Below are 18002 nucleotides of genomic sequence, written 5' to 3' on the forward strand. Positions count from 1 at the left end.
AAGAAAAACCTAATTTTGCGAAGCTTCTTCTCTGGAAACACTGTACTGCAAACCAGGCCTACAAAACCTCAGCCAGATCAGTTCTCAAATACAGCTCATCTGCCTGGAATCCACACTGGATAACGGACATGAATTACGGTTGAGCGAGTCCAGAAGGATACTCCACTCCTCTACTCGCAATAGAATACCTTGAAATTTTGGACCTGGACAATCTAGAACTACGCCGCCTACGGTCTGATCTAAGCTTAGTACACAAAATTGTCTGCCACAAGGCTCTACCTGTCAGTGACTTCTTCAGCTTCAACCACAATAACACACCCGGCAAACAATAGGGACAAACTCAAAGTAAACTGCTCCAAACTCGATTGCAGGAAATCCGACTTCAGCAAACAGAGTGGTCAACGCCTGGAACTCACTACCTGACTCCGTTGTTACAGCCTCAAACCCCCAAACCTTTAATCTTAAAACTGTCTACCGTGCACCTCACTCCATTCCTAAGAGGCCTGGAAGGGGGCTGACCAGTGTGCCACACTACCATCCCTGTTCTCCTGTCCCCATTTATCCATTTATTCATACTCATTTATTATGTATACACTTATATCTGTTTATACTTATGCCTGTTTATACTTATATGCTTATATGTTATGTTCATACTTATACTAGTTTTCTCGTACATGGTTGACAAACAAACAAATAAATAAAATAAAAGAAGCTGATCAAAGATGTTCTACAGCAGGGGTCCCCAACCACCGGTCCGCGGACTGGTACCAGTCCGTGGAACAAGTCCTACCGGGCCGCTGGTTTGCTGGGCGCTGCCATCTTGTTTTGATGAAAAAGTGCTTCCGGTGAGCTTTTCCAGGTAGAAAGCTCACTGGAAGCACTTTTTCATCAAAACAAGATGGCGGCGCTACGCTTCGGTGAGCTTTTCCGGTAGAAAGCCATTTCTACCCGGAAAAGCTCATCGAAGCTTGCGCCGCCATCTGTTTTGATGAAAAAGTGCTTCCGGTGAGCTCATCGGAAGCACTTTTTCATCAAAACAAGATGGCGACGCCCAGCTGATGCCGGTACCGGGCCGCGGCATAAAAAAGGTTGGGGATACCGGGCCGCGGCATAAAAAAGGTTGGGGATACCGGGCCGCGGCATAAAAAAGGTTGGGGATCACTGTTCTACAGCAAAATATTTGTGGTCTGGAGTCACTCCCTGTATCCAGAATGACAGATTGAACAGAATTCCAGCAAATATCAGTCAAAGAGTTTATATAATGAGGCATCCTTGGTCTCTCTGAGCTTGGTTGTTTACTTGCAGGTGTTTCATCACCCAACTAAGTAACATCATCAGTACTGTACTGGAAGGGTTTGCTCTTTGTTTATATACAAGTGGCTTGCTATGCTCCATTTATTTCTAGTTTGCAAATATTACTTCTTTATGTAACTTCCTTAAAGTTAGCACCAATGATGTTACCTTGTTTGGGTAATGAAACGTCTGCTAGAAAACAACCAAGCCCTCATTTCAACCCTAAGCTACAAACATTCTCCTTTATTGTTTACTAGCTCTATACCTGTGCTTTGCTATGAAACTATGTGATTGGGCTTAGTTTTGGGGGAGGAAAATAAGGAGAAAAAAAATTCTGCCTCTGCCTACCAGCATCCATCAGTATTCATCTGGTTAGTGTCCTGTCAGTGTGTGAGAGAGTTGAGGACTGTTTGGAAACTAAAACAGTATTTGCTGTGTGAGCAAGAAGGAGACATCAAGGAACCTGGGTGTGGCTTAGCTCAACTGTTCTGTACTAAAGCTGCTTGCTGCTCTGAAACTGAAACTGAAACTCCTCTCCTCTGCTTTTTTTTTTTTTTTTTTTTGCATTTGGAAGATATTTTTTTTCAGGTGAGGAGGGGGAGTAGAACTCCTTAGCATCAGAGCGTGTTAATAATAATAATATACGAAATACTAATGCTGTTATGGTCATTTCGAAAAATCCTTTCTTAGTGAGCACCTAGAAGCACCTGGGAACATACGTGCCAAATTTCAAGTTTGTAGGCTTTATGGTTCTGGAGATTTTGCGATGATGAATGAATGGTATTTTGCTTTTATATATACAGATTTGATGATCCATTGTCCTCAAGAGAAAATAAATTGTATTTCATTGGAAGATATGCAGGCAGTCCTCAACTTACAATGTAATTGAGCCCAGGATCTTTATGTTATTCCAGTTGTTAAGCAGGTCACCCCGTGATCACACCTGGTTTTATGACTCTTTTTGGCAGTGGTCTTTAAGGGAACACTATGGTTGTTAAGTGAGTGCTGGAATCATTAAACAAATCCATTGTCCGCAATGGGCATTTTTTTTTGGCCAGAAACTAATTAAATGCAGGCTCCCAGCAAAAACAACAACAGATATTGTGGTCCTATGATTGTGGGATGCTACAAACAACCATAAATGCAGGCCAGTTGCTGAGTGTTTCAAATGTGATAAGGTGACTGTAGTGTGTGTGTGTGTGTGTGTGTGTGTGAGAGAGAGAGAGAGAGAGAGAGAGAGAGAGAGAGACTGACTGACTGACTGACAGACAGATAGAGAAAGAGAAAGATTGTGAGAGGGAGGCAGGGGGAGAGAGAGAGGGAGGGAGGGAGAGAGACAGAGAAAGAGAAAGAGAGAGTAAGTGTGAGGCAGGGAGAGAGAGAGAGGGAGAAAGAGAGGGAGGGAGAGAGAAAGAATCAGACAGAGAGGGGGGGAGAGAAAGAGAGACAGAGAGAGAGAGAAAGGGAGAGAGAGAGAGAGAGAATGAACTTTTGAAATTGTATTTCATAAACCGGACTTTTGCCCCCTTAACATTATTACCCATGAACTGTACTTGGCCAACAGACCACGGTTAAAGTCAACCGGGACACCCCAACATGGAAACTTACCTTGTGGTTGGATATATGCAGCCTGTATTTAAAAAAATAATAATTTTTTTTAAATTTATTTTTAAACGGGACCAGTAAATATTGTGAATGGCAGATCATCTGATCCCCTCCTCCTCCCTGGGGAAGAACCCCCTCCCACCGTTTATTTACCAGAGGCCGATGGGACAACCACTTCGATGAATTATGCATCCGCGCCCCCCCGTCCCCCAGACGGCAGAAGCGGGGCTTCTGGTCGGCGCTGGAAAGAGGAGACGGCCAAGGTCTCACGCACAGGGCCTGGGGAAGGGAGACGGAAGGGGGCGGCTGGCGAGGCGGGCGAGCGGGCGCGCCTTCGGCTCTGGCATCATCGCCACGTCGGGTGAATAATTCATCGGCCGGCCAAGCCGTCCGCTAGAAGCGCGCAGGGGAGGCGCAGAACAAACGCGGCTCCGGAGCCTCCCCGACCTTGGGACGCGCGCACGGCGCCCTTTCCCTGCTATCCAGCCGCGTCTGGGGTTTGACCACAACTCCCATCACCCCGGCTTTGGGGCTGAAAGGCCGGGGATGATGGGGGCTTGTCGTCTAACCAACTTTAGCCGCGCGTACTGCATCGTTGTTTTCTTTCTCTTTTTGTTTCAATGAATTCTTTAAAAAAGTGCTTGACAACAGAGCCGTTCCTCAAATCCAGGTCATTCATGTTAGCTGGTTCAGATACGGTTAACATTATTTTGTATAGCAAAAGAGCCACTTGGCTCCAGAAGTTGTGAATGCTCCAACACTGGAAGCTTTAAAAAAAAAAAAAAAAGATGTTGGATAACCATTTATCTGAAGTGGTGTAGGATTTCCTGCCTACGCAGGGCAACCCCTTCCAGCTCTTCTATTCTATTCTATTCTATTCTATTCTATTCTATTCTATTCTATTCTATTCTATTCTATTCTATTCCATTCCATTCCATTCTATTCTAACCCTGCAGCTCATCAGACGAGCAAAGCTGGGAGTTGAAGTCCACAAATCTTAAAAGTTGCCAGGTGTGGAGGCCTCTGCTTTAAAGCAATCCGGATTGGGAATCTAGAAAAGGGGTTGCTCTTCCACCCGGGAATTATCAATGCAACGCACGGCTTCTCTTCCTTTTGCAAACCCCGCCACCGAGACCTCGAGGTTTCGTTGTCCTCGTGGCTGAAGGGCTCTAGGGACGCGTCCCTTCTTACTCTTCCACTGAATTAATTCTCTCTCTCTCTCTCCCCGCCGCACCCTTGGAAAAGAAAACCCTCCACGCCGGTATTTCCCACCTCCCTCAAACCTTGACAGCTTGAAGACGCGTGGGAATTGAAGTCCACGCATCTTCAAGTTGAGAAACTTTGGGGTCCCATCAAATCGCGAGGCAGGGAGTTCCGCGGGGACACTTCTTGTAAGTCACCTTCAAACTACTCCCTTTTTGTTTTTATTTTTTTGGAGAGCTACTCAGAAGCGCAAGATGGAGAGGACGAGGCCGAACAGCGCTTCAGTCAAAGCCCTACATCGCCTGCAGCGATTCAGGGCCGACGTCGGAACAGCCTGGCACCCGCCTTCACCCCTCGCCAAAAGAGATCCCCGGCTCCGTTCCCGGCTCCTCCACGCCTTGGCTCGCTCTGTCTGTCTGTCTGTCTGTCTGTCTGTCTTTGTCTGTCTCTGTTTCTCTCCCTCTCTCTCTGTTTCTCTCCCTCCTTCTCTCTGTCTCTGTCTCTGTCTCTCTTTCTCTCTCACACACACACACCCTCTCTCTTCCTCCCAATTCGGGAACCTTGCCTGTCGGGATGAAAACCCCACCAGCTGGTGCGTAAAAGCGCAATCGGTGCGTAAAAGTGCCGGCTTGCGCTCTCTTCGCCTCTCCGGCGTGACCAGAGGCGACCCTCGCCTGGTCAGCGTCCTTCCTCGCCTTTTCCTCCTCCTCCTCCTCCCCCCTCCCCTCCCCCAGTCGGCGAGACGCGCCTGCACCTCCGCCCCTTCCTCTGCCCCCCCCACCCTCCCTACCCCGCTTCGGAAGGTCTGGCGAAGCGAGCCTCCTTTAGACTCCAGGCATGTCGAAGAGAAGCTGTGTGAGATCACCCGGGTTATAAATATCTCCGTGCCAGCGCCGCGCTCTCGGACACCGCGCTCTCTCCCTATCTCGCGGGCCGACGATGCCGCCTTCCCAACGCGGCGGAGCGCACGGCCGGCTGCCCCGTAGGTGCAGCAGCAGCAGCGGCGGCGGCGGCAGCTGCGGCGGCGGGAGGAGTAGCAGCAGCAGCAGCAGCCGCTGCCGCCGCCGCCGCTTCTCCTCCTCCTCCTCCTCCTCCAAAATGCCAGGCGGGTCTCTCGGGCTGGAAGCATGAGCCTGCCTTTCTCCAGCTGCCTCCTCTTCCTCCTCCTTCGCTTGCTTAGTGGCCACTTGATCCTCCCGGCTCTGGCGCGCCCGCGGCCCCCACGGGCGCAATTTGGAGAGGCCGAGCCCCACAGCAGCCGCAGCAATCTTGGAAATCGCCCTGCTACTTCGTCTCTCTCCTCCTCCTCCTCTTCCTCCTCCTCCTTTCCCGCGCCTTCCTCTTATTCCTCCCCCTCCGCGGGAGTTCAAAGCGGCGGCTCGGAGATGAGCAGTTTTAAGTGGAGTCCCTCCGGGCGTCGAACGGGCAGCCTCTACTGCAGAGTGGGCATCGGTTTCCACCTCCAGATCCACCCGGATGGGCTGGTCAACGGCTCTCACCACGACAGCCTCTTAAGTAAGTAAGCAAGCGTGGGGCGCCTCTCCGCCCCTCGTTTGGGCGAAGCGGGGACGGCGGCCCGGTTACCCAAGTTCTGCATTTCGTACGGGGAGAGCGGGGTTGGACTTCGCCGTCCGTGAGCGCGCCTGGTTTGCACGCCTGAGTTGTTGTTTTTTGTTAAAGTGCATCTTTAAATAAAAAAAAAAAACATTTAAATTGATAGTTACGAATTGCTCTCGCTTGGTTCGGTCCCTGGACGATTCCTCTCGGATCTTGTCTAATTCTTAGCTCTGGAAGCGCTCTGCCTGCGCTCCGGGAGTTTAAAATTCAGGTGCTTTTTCAACGCCTTTGGGATTTATTTATTATTATTATTTTTGCTGCGGTTCAGGCAGTGAAAAATTCTAAACGCTGAGCGGTGAAATCCGGACGAGAGGTACTTCTCTAAATAAAGTGTCTGGAAAATTGGCAAGGGAAGATCATCTGATACGAAGGCAAGTTGCTGAGCAAAGCCTTCACAAAGAAGGTAGATAAGCAGTTCCACGTGAAAAATTACCGGAAAGTATTACAATAATAATTGGAGGTGGGGGAAGCTCAGGTTTCTGCTCTCTTGAAAAATCTTGAATATATTCCTTGTGTCTGCAGGGCGCCTGCTGTCCTGTTAAGTAGGTTGAGAGAGTCTATTCGGTTTAAAAAGACATAATTTGGCCCAGGGAAGAGAAAACATTACAGAATAGGCTTCCTTGACTTGCTTCGAAGCAAGACCCATGGAAGTCTCTTTTGTTTGTTTGTTTGTTTGTTTGGGCGTGGGGGGGGTGGACTAGATGACCTACAAGATCCCTTCCAACTCTGTTAATCTATTAAAGTCAGGGGGGTGTCAGTTGGTGTAGCTGTGGAAGAGGTGGGTTGCTTGTGACTACAAAAACCATTGCAGACCCCCGATGTAAACATCTCAAGGAATGCAGTACAGGTAGTTCTCCGCTTCTTCTTTTTTAAAAAATTTTTTAAAAAACATTTTATTAAACAAAACAATTAAAAACATTGAACATGGTGAAGTTGGTTTGATGTGATTTTGGGTCAATATCGCATCTATATTTATATATCTATATATATCTATCTCTATCATCTTTCTATCATCTATCTATCTATCTATCTATCTATCATCTATCTATCTATCTATGTCTATCTATCATCTATCTATCTATATTCCTATAACTATATACATATCTATCTATCTATCTATCTATCTATCTATCTATCTATCTATCTATCTATCTATCTATCATCTATCTATCTATCTATCTATCTATCTATCTATCATCTATCTATCTATCTATCTATCTATCTATCTATCTATCTATCTATCTATCTATCTATCTATCTATCTATCTATCTATCTATCTATCTATCTATCTATCTATCTTCCTATAACTATATACATATATACATTTGTTTGTTCATATAATACATTTCTAACATCATTTGTCTTCTTTTCATCTCATCCAACCACCTACCCTTTCAACAACTCCTTTCCCAACAAGACCTTCCTCTCTGCTCCCACCAATGAGAGAATTGATCCCAAATTGCGTAGTATGCCAATTCAATCTTTGTTTTTTCATTTCTAGAGTTAACTTGTCCATTTCAGTGCGTAGCAAGATTTTGTTTATTAGTTCTTCACTTGGTATAACTATCTCTTTCCAGTTCTGGGCAAATGCTATCCTTGCTGCAGTAATAATGTGTATAATCAAATGAAGCCCATCTTTCTTATATTTTCTTTGACATAATTCCTAAATAGAAAGCATTCTGGTAGGTGATCTACTTTCAAACCCCACATTTCCTCCAGCCTCTTCCCCGTCCTAAGCCAATACTCCTGCGCTTTTTTGCAGTACTACCACGCATGGTAATATGTTCCCTGTTCTATTGAACATTTCCATGAATGTGGGAAGGTAGTCCTCTGCTTCTGACTACAACTGAGCCCAAATTTTGTGTTCTTGAGGGAGACAGTTAAGTGAACTTGCCCCATTTTACATTCTTTTTTTTTTTTGCCCTAGGCCCGTGATGGCGAACTTATAGCATGTGTGCTGGAAGTGGCACGCAGAGCCATTACTGCCAGCATGCGAGTCCTGGCCCAGAGCAGGTCTACTGCACATGCGCACACACCGCCCACCCAACAGCTGATTGTCGGGTACCTGGCGTGCATGCATGGGGGGGGTGAGGGGGCACCTGGGAGATGCGTGCACATGCACAGAAATGTGCAGTGCACGCAGGGTGTGTGCGCACATGCATGCGCAGAGATGTGCGGTGCATGCGGGAGGTTGTGCGCACATGCTCAGAGATGTGTGGCACACAATTATCAGCACAGGAGCCCAAACAAGGTCAGCCACCACTGCCCTAGGCGTTAAGTGAATCACTGCAGTTGTTAAGTTAGTAACATGAATTGAGATAGTCAATCTGGCTTCTCCATTGACTTTACTCGTCAGAAGGTTGCAAAAGGCAATTATGTGACCCCCCTCCCCCCGGGTCCACTGGTGGAATTCAAAATATTTTACTACCGGTTCTGTGGGCGCGCGGAGTGTTCTAAAACGGGCAACTTTAAGCATGAAAACTTACCTTACCATCAGCGTTGGTGAGTAAGCGCCTATCAGCTGAGCTACAAAGAAAGGAAATGTGGGACAGGAAAGGCAGGGCCAAGTGCTGATCGGTGCAACCGGATCGCTAGAACCGTTGTGAACCATCAGCATCCCACCACTGCCCGGGACATGGCCACCATCATAAATACATGCCACTTGCCAAGGGTCCACATTTTGATTACGTGACCCCGGAGATGCTACAAAGCTGGTAAGTGGGACAAATGGACCTAAGTCACTTTTTCTTTTCAGTAACTTTGAACGATCACTAAATGAATGGTTGTAACTTAAGGACAACCTGTAGAATGATTGGCCATTCGGAGGGGTCTCCTAATGCAATTAATGCATGGTGCAAACGAAGGGGGATAAGTGAAAGGCACCACCAGAGTACAAATCACAAGGCGCCGTTGATATATTTTGCAGCATCCCACGTTTTTCCTGGACGGTACCACTTCAGGCAGCGACGGGGAAGTTTGTCTCCCATCCCAAATATTTGGCACATTGAAAACACATCCGGTGGAATGAGACGCTCCAAGGTGTCTCCCTCTCTTTGAGGAACCATTCAATGCTAGCCTTCACTTCCATTGCCTGTTGACGTCTTTTGGCAGTTATGGGGAATTCAGATTACAGATTGACAGAGTGGGAAGGGATCTTGTAGGTCATCTAGTCCAACCCCCCCCCCCCCGCCCAAGCAGAAGACCCTACACCATTTCTGACAGAAGGCAATCCAGTCTGTTGTTGAAAGCCTCCAATGATGAAGGTCCCACAACTTCTGAAGGCATGTTCTGTTCCATTGGTTGATTGTTCTCACTGTCAGAAAATATAATAGCAGTTTTATAATATTTGAGGGGCTGCCACAGAGAAGAGGGGAATCAACCTATTCTCCAAAGCACCTGAAGGCAGGACAAGAAGTAGCAGATGGAAACTTGTAAAGGAGAGATCCAACCTAGAACGAAGGAGAAATTCTTCTGACAGTGAGAACAAGGAACCAGTGGAATGTTTTGCCTTCAAAAGTCATGGGTGCTCCACCACTGGAGGTTTTTAAGAAGGGATTGGACAACCATTTGTCAGAAATGGGAACAGGGTTTCCTGCCTAAGCAACGGGTTGGACTAGAAGACCTCCAAGGTCTCTTCCAACTCTGTTATTCTGTTAACCATGGTGTGCTAAGACCCAGCGAATGACAGAAAGCCAATTCAGTGTCATGGCCAGCAATCAAGTTTTGAATTCAAACATCTCAAATCAAGATCACGTGAAGTGTTCATACCACTTTATAATGCCGTGGTGTGTGGCCACCTTTGGAATACTGCATCCAGTTTTGGTCATCACGATAATAATAAAAAAAAATATGTTGAGACTCTAGAAAGAGTGCAGAGAAGAGCAATGAAGATGATTAGAGAATCGGAGCAAGTGGTGGGATTCAGCCAGTTTGCACCAGTTCGGGAGAACTGGTTGTTAACTTTCTGAGCAGTTTGGTGAAGTGGTTGTTAGAAACAATCATTAGGGCAGAGGGCAGGGTTGTTAAATTATGTGGATCCCACCACTGGACTGGAAGCTAAAATATATAAAGAAAGCTTGCTGGAGCTGGGTAAATCTAATTGTTTGATGAAAAGAAGGACTGGGGGTGACATGATAGCAGTCTTCCAATATCTCAGGGGCTGCCACAAAGAAGAGGAAGTCAAGCTATTCCCCAAAGCACCTGAGGGCAGGACAAGATGGAAACTAACCAAGGAGGGAAGCAACCTGGATCTAAGGAGAAATTCCCTGACAGTTAGAACAATTCATCAGTGGAACAACTTGCCTCCAGAAGTTGTGAATGCTCCAACACTGGAAGTTTTTAAAAAGATGTTGGTGTCAGGTTTCCAAGTGATGAAATCCATTTAAAAAGAAAAGTACAAAGTCCATCTTTCAAAAATATTTCTTTTAGTTAGGAAAGCATTCAAATTGGCAAAGTCTGTGGTAATTGTGGATCTGAACCAACCTGGAACTATCCCACAATATTAGAAGTTAGAAACAACCCCCAAAAGTCACATTCTCCAATGGAAGTAATTCAACGTTGCTTGATGTCATAAATCTCCACCTTCAGGGGCCCAAGCATGGACAGCTCGTTTCCCACGGGAAGAAGAATCACCTAGCCTAAACAACTCTCTTTATCTCCACTCCTCTCCCACTTAGGAATGTTTCAAGCCCGAAACCCTTTCCCCCATGACTGCCACAGAGAAAGTAAGAAAAAGAACATATACTAAGACAAACTAAAATGGCTACACTTATGTCAATTTCGGGCTTGACAGTTGGATGGCCATTTGTCTGAAGTGGTATAGGGTTTCCTGCCTAGGCAGAGGGTTGGACTAGAAGACCTCCAAGGTCCCTTCCAATTCTGTTATTCTATTCTATTCTAGTGTCCCGGGGTCACATGCTCCCCTTTTGCGACCTTCTGACAAGCAAAGCCAACGGGGAAGTCAGATTCACTTAACAACCGGGTTACTAACTTAACAACTTAATAATGGTCTCACTTAAGCCACAGAAATTGGTGGGGGGGGGGGGTTGCTCAATTGTGATCGTAAGTCGAGGACTTACCTGCATTCAGGCTTGATGGCAATACAGAAATAGCCGAGATGGAACTTTTGGGAACTTTTGGATTTCCTGAGGTTTGCTAGGCTATTTTTTTTTCCTTTTTGCAAAATAATGGGCTTTTGGGACAGCTGGCTAGACAGCCATTCTTCCTGCTTCCATTGCAGTATTCTACATCGCAACAATATTGATGCTGTTTAACCAAGCCTTTTATTTACCCAGCAAGAAGTGGAACATCTGCTGAGCTTTTCCATCTGAAAAAAAAACAAAAAAACCTGTGTCAGCAATTCCCGTGATTCACCCCACTTTTTTCAATCTCTCTCTCTCTCTCTCTCTCTGTCTGTCTGTCTGTCTCTCTGTCTCTCTGTCTCTCCATCTCTCTCTTTCTCTCTGTGTCTGTCTCTCTCTGTCTCTCTTTATCTCTCTGTCTCTCTCTCTCCTTCTTTCTGTCTCTCTCTCTCTGTCTCTCTTTCTCTCTATGTCTCTGTCTCTGTCTCTGTCTCTCTATCTCTCTTTCTCTCTGTGTGTCACTGTCTCTGTCTCTGTCTCTCTCTGTTCCATGGCATTTTTCTCTTCTTTTTGACTGCCTTGTTCGAATGACCCCCTCAGTATTTTGCCAAATCTTCCTTGTATTCCTTCTTTGTTTTTCAGTAGCTTTTCTTCTCTGCAGATCTGTGGGAAGACAACCCCCATTGTACTCCGCTATGGGGCTCTGCTGGCTGGGAATGAGGGGTCTGGTTGTGTGATAAAACATCAACCGGGGGAATCCCAACTACTGTAACTATAAATATCTGTCAAATGAACTCACCAATACAGGAACTCCTCAGTTTATGACTGCAATGGAGGCCAAAATGGCTTGCTAAGGGAGGCAGTTGTTAAGTGAGTTTTGCCCCTTTTACGACCTTCCTTGCTACAGTTAAGTGAATTACTCCTGTTGTTCAGTTAGTAACATGGCTTGTTAAGTGGATTCCCCGTGGACTCTGATCATCAGAAGGTCGCAAAAAGGGATCCCACGACCCCGGGGGATGCTGTAACCACCATAAATATGAATCAGTTGCTAAGCGTCTGAATTTTGATCACATGACCAGGGGGTTGTCAGGGTGAAAAATGGATATACCTGTGTTTCTTATATATATATATTTTGCCACCAAAAAAGGCACCAGGTCTTATTTTTGGGGGATGTCATCCACTGACTAACCTCACTTGCATGCATCACCCAAAATGGATATACCTGTGTTTCATATATATATATATATATATATATATATATATATATATATTTGCCACCAAAAAAGGCACCAGGTCTTATTTTCAGGGGAAATCATCCACTGACTAACCTCACTTGCATGCATCACCCCCGGCCTCCTTTTCACTGTCAGAGGCCTTCAGGAACTACTTATATGACTGGCAAGGCTTTCCTGAAGGCCTCTGCAGCTGATAGCAGATCTCCGAATCGATCCAGAGCTTTGCTATCAGCTACAGAGGCCTTCAGGAAAGCCTTGCCAGCCTTGCTGGCTGCAAAGAAATGGGCCAGTAAGGCAGGTGTCGGGGTGTGCGAGGCCTGGCTACAACTGTCCAAAGGTAAGTAGTAGGGCAGCTCTACCTCCCATCCCCATCTAACTTTTACCCATGCACTCTGGAGTGGGTGGGATCTTAATTAGGGCTTATTTTTGGGGTAGGGCTTATATTGGGTGCACATGTAAAAAATCAAGCCAGGACTTACTTTCAGGGTAGGTTGTATTTTGGGGGGGAAACAGTCTAGGAAGAGATAAGAAAATATGAAATACTATGCTGCAAAGAGATCCAGTTTGGTGTAGTGATGATGCTGCTCAGGAGACTGTGAGTTCTAATCCTACCTTAAGCCCAAAGCCAGGTGGGTGATTTGGAGCCAGCCACTGTCTCTCAACCCTAAGAAGGAGCCAATGGCAAACCACTTCCAAAAATCTTGCCAAGAAAGCTGTAAGGACTGGTCCATGCAGGGGCAAGAAGTCAACAATGACTCAGAGGCACACATATGTGCATACACACACACGCACACAGCAAAAATTGCAGCCCGCAATTTCAGTCTAGGAAAGTTTCCTTCCTTCTCCTTCTACATTTTATTCACATTATGACAGGCTGGGTTTTGAGGGAGAGGCGGTTAAGGGAGGTGTCTTGATAGGCTGAACAGGGGCATTGTGAAAGTTTGTGAGGGAGGGGAGGGAAGAGGGGGAGGAGAGCAATTGGCAATTGATTACTTTGCTTCCGATACCTGGCACCCAGGCCCTAATTTTGCAGGGACTTGGAACCGATGCAATAGAGGCAGGCCAACGATTTGCAGCAGTGTGTGTGTGTGTGTGTGTGTGTGTGTGTGTGTGTGTGATTTGATGCCAGTATAGTTTTCTGAGGAAAAGGGGTAGAAAAAAAAGATCCTTAGATCTCTTGACCCTGCAGAGGAAGGTACTCCAGTCTGGGACACCGCAATGTTTTGGTTTTGCTCGCAATGTTGTGTTTTACCCGTTCAAAAGTGAGATCCTTCTGCAGTTCCAGAATCCCCTTTGTTGACCTTCAAAGCAAAAACCTGCTTCTGTCCCCCCTTTTTGATAGCCCTCTGAAGCAGAGCTATGAGAGCACAAAACACGTCCTTTTGAGATGCAAATCCTCAAAAGGACTGGGAGGTAGAAGGAAAACATAAGGGGAGGAAGAGCTGTCTAGAAGGGAAGTATTTGATTTGGAAGAGAGAGAAAGAGAGGGAGAGGGAGGGAGAGAAAGAGAGAGAGGGAGGGAGAGAGAGAAAGAGAGAGAGAGAGGGAGGAGGAGAGAGGGGGAGAGAGAGGGGGAGAGAGAGAAAGAGAGAGGGAGAGGGAGAGAGAGAGAGAGAGAGAGAGAGAGAGGGAGGGAAAGAAAAGAGAGAGAGAGGGGAGGGAGAGAGAGAGGGAGAGAGAGAAAGAGAGAGAGAAAGAGAGAGGGAGGGAGGGAGAGGAAGAGAGAGAGGGAGGGAGAGAGAGAGGGAGAGAGAGAAAGAGAGAGGGGAGGGAGAGAGAGAGAGAAAGAGAAAGAGAGAGGGAGAGGGAGGGGAGGGAAAGAGAAGGAGAGAGAGGGGAGGGAGAGAGAGAGAAGAGAGAGAGAGAGGGAGAGAGAGAAAGAGAGAGAGAGGGAGGGAGAGAGAGAGAGAAAGAGAGAGAGAAAGAGAGAGGGAGAGGGAGAGAGAGGGGGAGGGAAGAGAGAGGGGGAGGAGAGAGAGAGAGAAAGAGAAAGAGAGAGGGAGAGGGAGAGGGGGAGGAAAGAGAAGGAGAGAGAGGGGGAGGGAGAGAGAGAAAAGAGAGAGAGGGAGAGAGAGAGAAAGAGAGAGAGAGGGGGGGGAGAGAGAAAAGAGAGAGAGGGAGAGAGAGAAAGAGAGAGGGGGGAGGGAAAGAGAGAGGGGGAGGGAGAGAGAGAGAAAGAGAAAGAGAGAGGGAGAGGGAGAGGGGGAGGGAAAGAGAAGGAGAGAGAGGGGGAGGGAGAGAGAGAAAGAGAGAGAGAAAGAGAGAGAGAAAGAGAGAGGGAGAGGGAGAGAGAGAGGGGGAGGGAAAGAGAAGGAGAGAGAGAGAGAGGAAGAGAGAGGGAGAAGAGAGGGAGGGAGAGAGAGAGGGAGAGAGAGAGGGAGAAACAGAGATAGAGAGAGACAGAGAGAGAGACACACACACACACAGAGAGAGAGAGATGGGAAGGCAGGCTATGCTTCAGTCCACAGAGACATGTTGCATTAAGGAAGGAACTGTGACAGCCTAACCCAGTATTTCTCAACCTTGACAGCTTCAAGATGTGTGAGCTTTTACTCCTTGGAGAGTCATGCTGCCTGGGGAATTCTGGGAGTCGAAGTCCAGACATCTGATCAAGGAGAGATTCAACCTAGAAATTTTTTTGACAGTGAGAACCATCAACCCATGGAACAGAAGTTGCCTTCAGAAGTTGTGGAAGCTTCATCCCTGGAGGCTTTCAAGAAGAGACTGGGCTGCCATCTGTCAGAAATGGTGTAGGGTCTCCTGCTTGGGTGGGGAGGGGTTGGACTAGATGACCTCCAAGATCCCTTCCCACTCTGTTATTCTGTTATCTTAATGAGGTCAGTGTTGAGAAACCCAGGCCAAACCTATCCACGAAATCTGATGTAACTATGACTTCCGTTGCTCACAGTTCTGATTATTTGCTGCCTCTGGAAGGTGAGAGTTGTACTCCAGCTATTTAGGAAGGTGCCCTACAGATAGTCCTGGAGTAATGACCATTCGTTCAAAGTGACAATGGCACTAAAATAAAAATTATGACACATTCTCACACGTACATTTACAACCACAGCAGTATCGCCATGGTCATGTGATCAAAATTCAGGAACATGGCAAACGGTATGTATTTATGACGGCTGTAGGTTCCTGGGGTCTCGTAATCATCATTTGTTACCTTCCCAGACAGCTTATGGCAAGAAAGTCAATGGGGCAAGCCAGATTCACTTAAGAACTATGTGATTCATTCAACAACTGTGCAAAAAAATTTTTTTTTAATAAAGTTGGGCATGACTCACTTAATGGTCTCGCTTAGCAAATGGAAATTCTTCATGGTTGTAAATCAAGGACTGGTTTTATTGAGGAAGATCTGCATGAGATTATCAAGAAAGGGGTATTAATGGTATACAATTGTCTCAATTATAGGCCGACTGTGCTAATAGCCATGTTACTGGACTGGACATAGGATCCTCCCTCTATTATAGACACTTCTATGGGCTTCACAGGGATCCAGTTAGGCCTCCTAACTCTTCTCTTCATAGGCTGTGGAGCTGAGTAACAAGTGATGAATGCAAGCTAAATGTTGGAATTCATTGTTGGAATGTATTTTTATGCAACAACTGCATTAGCATTCAGCCAGTAGATGGCAGTGTTTGCAAGTTTGAATCTATGGTATATATTCTATGCTCTGCTTAGGTTCCCGGTTTCCTGTTACAATTAAAATAGTTGAGCAGTAAAGCACATGGTGACTGTACTCCTTGTTTGGTCTCTGTTGCTATATCTAAACAGAACTTCTAACACTCAATGCTACAGCTGCCTCAAACTAGCAGATGATTGTCTACCTGATTCTAGGCGGCAGAAGGATCCCATTACTGTCAGCCCAAATAATATGAGTATTCCATGGATTAATAGAATAACAGAATAACAGAGTTGGAAGAGACCTTGGAGGTCTTCTAGACCAAGCCCCTGCTCAAGCAAGAAACTATATACCATTTCAGACAAATGGCTGTCCAATCTCTTCTTTAAAACCTCCAATGTTGGAGCACCCACAACTTCTGGACGCAGGTTGTTCCACTTATTAATTGTTCTTAACTGTCAGGAAATTTATCCCTAGTTGTAGGTTGTTTTTCTCCTCGGTTACTTTCCATCCATTGCTTCTTGTCCTGCCTTCAGGTGCTTTGGAGAAGGCGACCCCCTCTTCTTTGTGGCAGCTCTTTAATTATTGGGACACTGCTGTCACTTAATTATGTGAAGGAATATCAACAATAATTTTTCTTTAGGTCTGTCCTTAAGAGCAGGTATGATCATTGATGCAGTTGGTAGGTAGGGTTGACTGCAGAAGTGCTATTCAGCAGGTTCTGACCAGTTCTGGAGAACCGGTAGTGGAAATTTTGAGTAGTTTTGAGGAGAACTGGCAAATACCACCTCTGACTGGCCCTGCCAACCCCATCTATTCTCTGCCTCCCAAATCCCAGCTGATTGGCTGCGTCTTCTTTGGTTGCCCTGCACAGGAGAACGGAGCTGGAAAGCAGGTTAGTGGGGTGGGGAGCAGCAGTTGGATTCAATTTTTTTTACTACCAGTTCTGTGGCCATGGCTTGGTTGGGTTAGCAGGGGAAGGGTACTTTAAAGTCCCCATTCCCTCCCCACCCCACTAACCTGCTTTCCAGCTCTGTTCTCCTGTGCAGGGCAACAAAAGAAGACCCAGCCGATCAGCTGGGATTTGGGAGGCAGAGAATAGATGGGGGTGGGGCCAGTCAGAGGTGGGATTTGCCAGTTCTCCAAACCGCTCAAAAGTTCCACTACTGGTTCTCCAGAACCTGTCAGAACTGGCTGAACACCACCTCTGATGGGGAGGGAATGGGGATTTTGCAATATCCTTCCCCTGCCATGCCCACCAAGCCACACCCACTAAGCCTCACCCACAGAACTAGTAGTAAAAAAATTTGAATCCCACCACTGGTTGATTACCATTGAGCAGTCAGCAAGCAAAGATCAAGTCTCACAGACGCAACAGAATATCAATTCATCATCCATGTTGATTGCTTCTCTACTTGGGAATCAGTGGATGACCTAGTTTGGGGCAGAGAACCTAATTTTGGGCCCTTTCTTGTCTTTTACCTCTTTGGTCAGGTTGGTATCCTCCATAGCCTGGTGGCAATATGTTTCTTTCTAGCTTTTTTGGTGTTGTGGTGGTTGACCGTCTCAACAGCCTGAATGTCCTATTCAAAGGGTGCAAGTAGAACTTGCAAGTGGAGCATTGCAAGGCATGTTGTGGAAACGTCAACTCATTGTAACAGAATAATGTAATAGCACCGATCAATGTTTGGTGCAGGGCTTTTCGGAATTACACAAAGCCAGGCAGTCCAATACATTGTACTTCTCCATGCAGGTAGCTTTAAAATGCGCAGAGGGTTGGAGTTTTTCCAGTTTTAGATTGAATGCATGCCTCCGCCCTGTGCAATTTCAGAATGTATCTGTCGCTCACAGAGAATCATGACCCTCCGTAAAAATTGCAGCATAAACCTTGGAGCAAGGTTTATTTAAGCTTATATACAATTAAAACTCAAAACTAATTTGACACTAGATAAGGTTCAATGGGATTCAAGAGCAATTGAGCTTGGACCATTTGTGGCAACGTAATGACTCTAAGCTGATGACATGCTTAACTCCACCTGCTGTTCTCCTACGTCACCTATGGGGGCTTTATGAGTACCTGCGACCAGTATGCATGAAGTTTGCATGTATGCAAAAGTATGTAACATGCATGATGTTTGTTTGCAGCCTAAAAAAAGCCCAGATGAAATGCTCCAGTAAACGGTTTATTCGGACAGCCATTCTCGTGGAATTAAAAGGAAGGATTGGCCATTGAACACATTGTAAAAATCAGTACTATGTTAGAGATTCTTTTAACCTCTGCAGGTAGCCTTCAACTTACAACATTCATTGAGCAACAAAGTCATAACTGCACTGAAAAA

General features: G+C 46.2%; 1 protein-coding gene across 1 annotated transcript in view; it reads left to right on the forward strand.

Moving 5' to 3' along the window:
• Positions 1 to 5005: 5005 nt before the first annotated feature.
• Positions 5006 to 18002, forward strand: part of FGF5 (fibroblast growth factor 5) — a 36180-nt gene continuing 23183 nt past the window's right edge. The window contains exon 1 of the mRNA XM_026676514.2: positions 5006 to 5616. Within this exon, the coding sequence (XP_026532299.1) occupies positions 5229 to 5616 (388 nt within the window). The 5' untranslated portion in view covers positions 5006 to 5228. The remainder of the gene's footprint in view (positions 5617 to 18002) is intronic.

The sequence above is a fragment of the Notechis scutatus genome, chromosome 4 (assembly GCF_049901735.1).
Source record: "Notechis scutatus isolate UNSWTSFEM ecotype Mainland chromosome 4, rNotScu1.2, whole genome shotgun sequence".
Classification (NCBI taxonomy): domain Eukaryota; kingdom Metazoa; phylum Chordata; class Lepidosauria; order Squamata; family Elapidae; genus Notechis; species Notechis scutatus.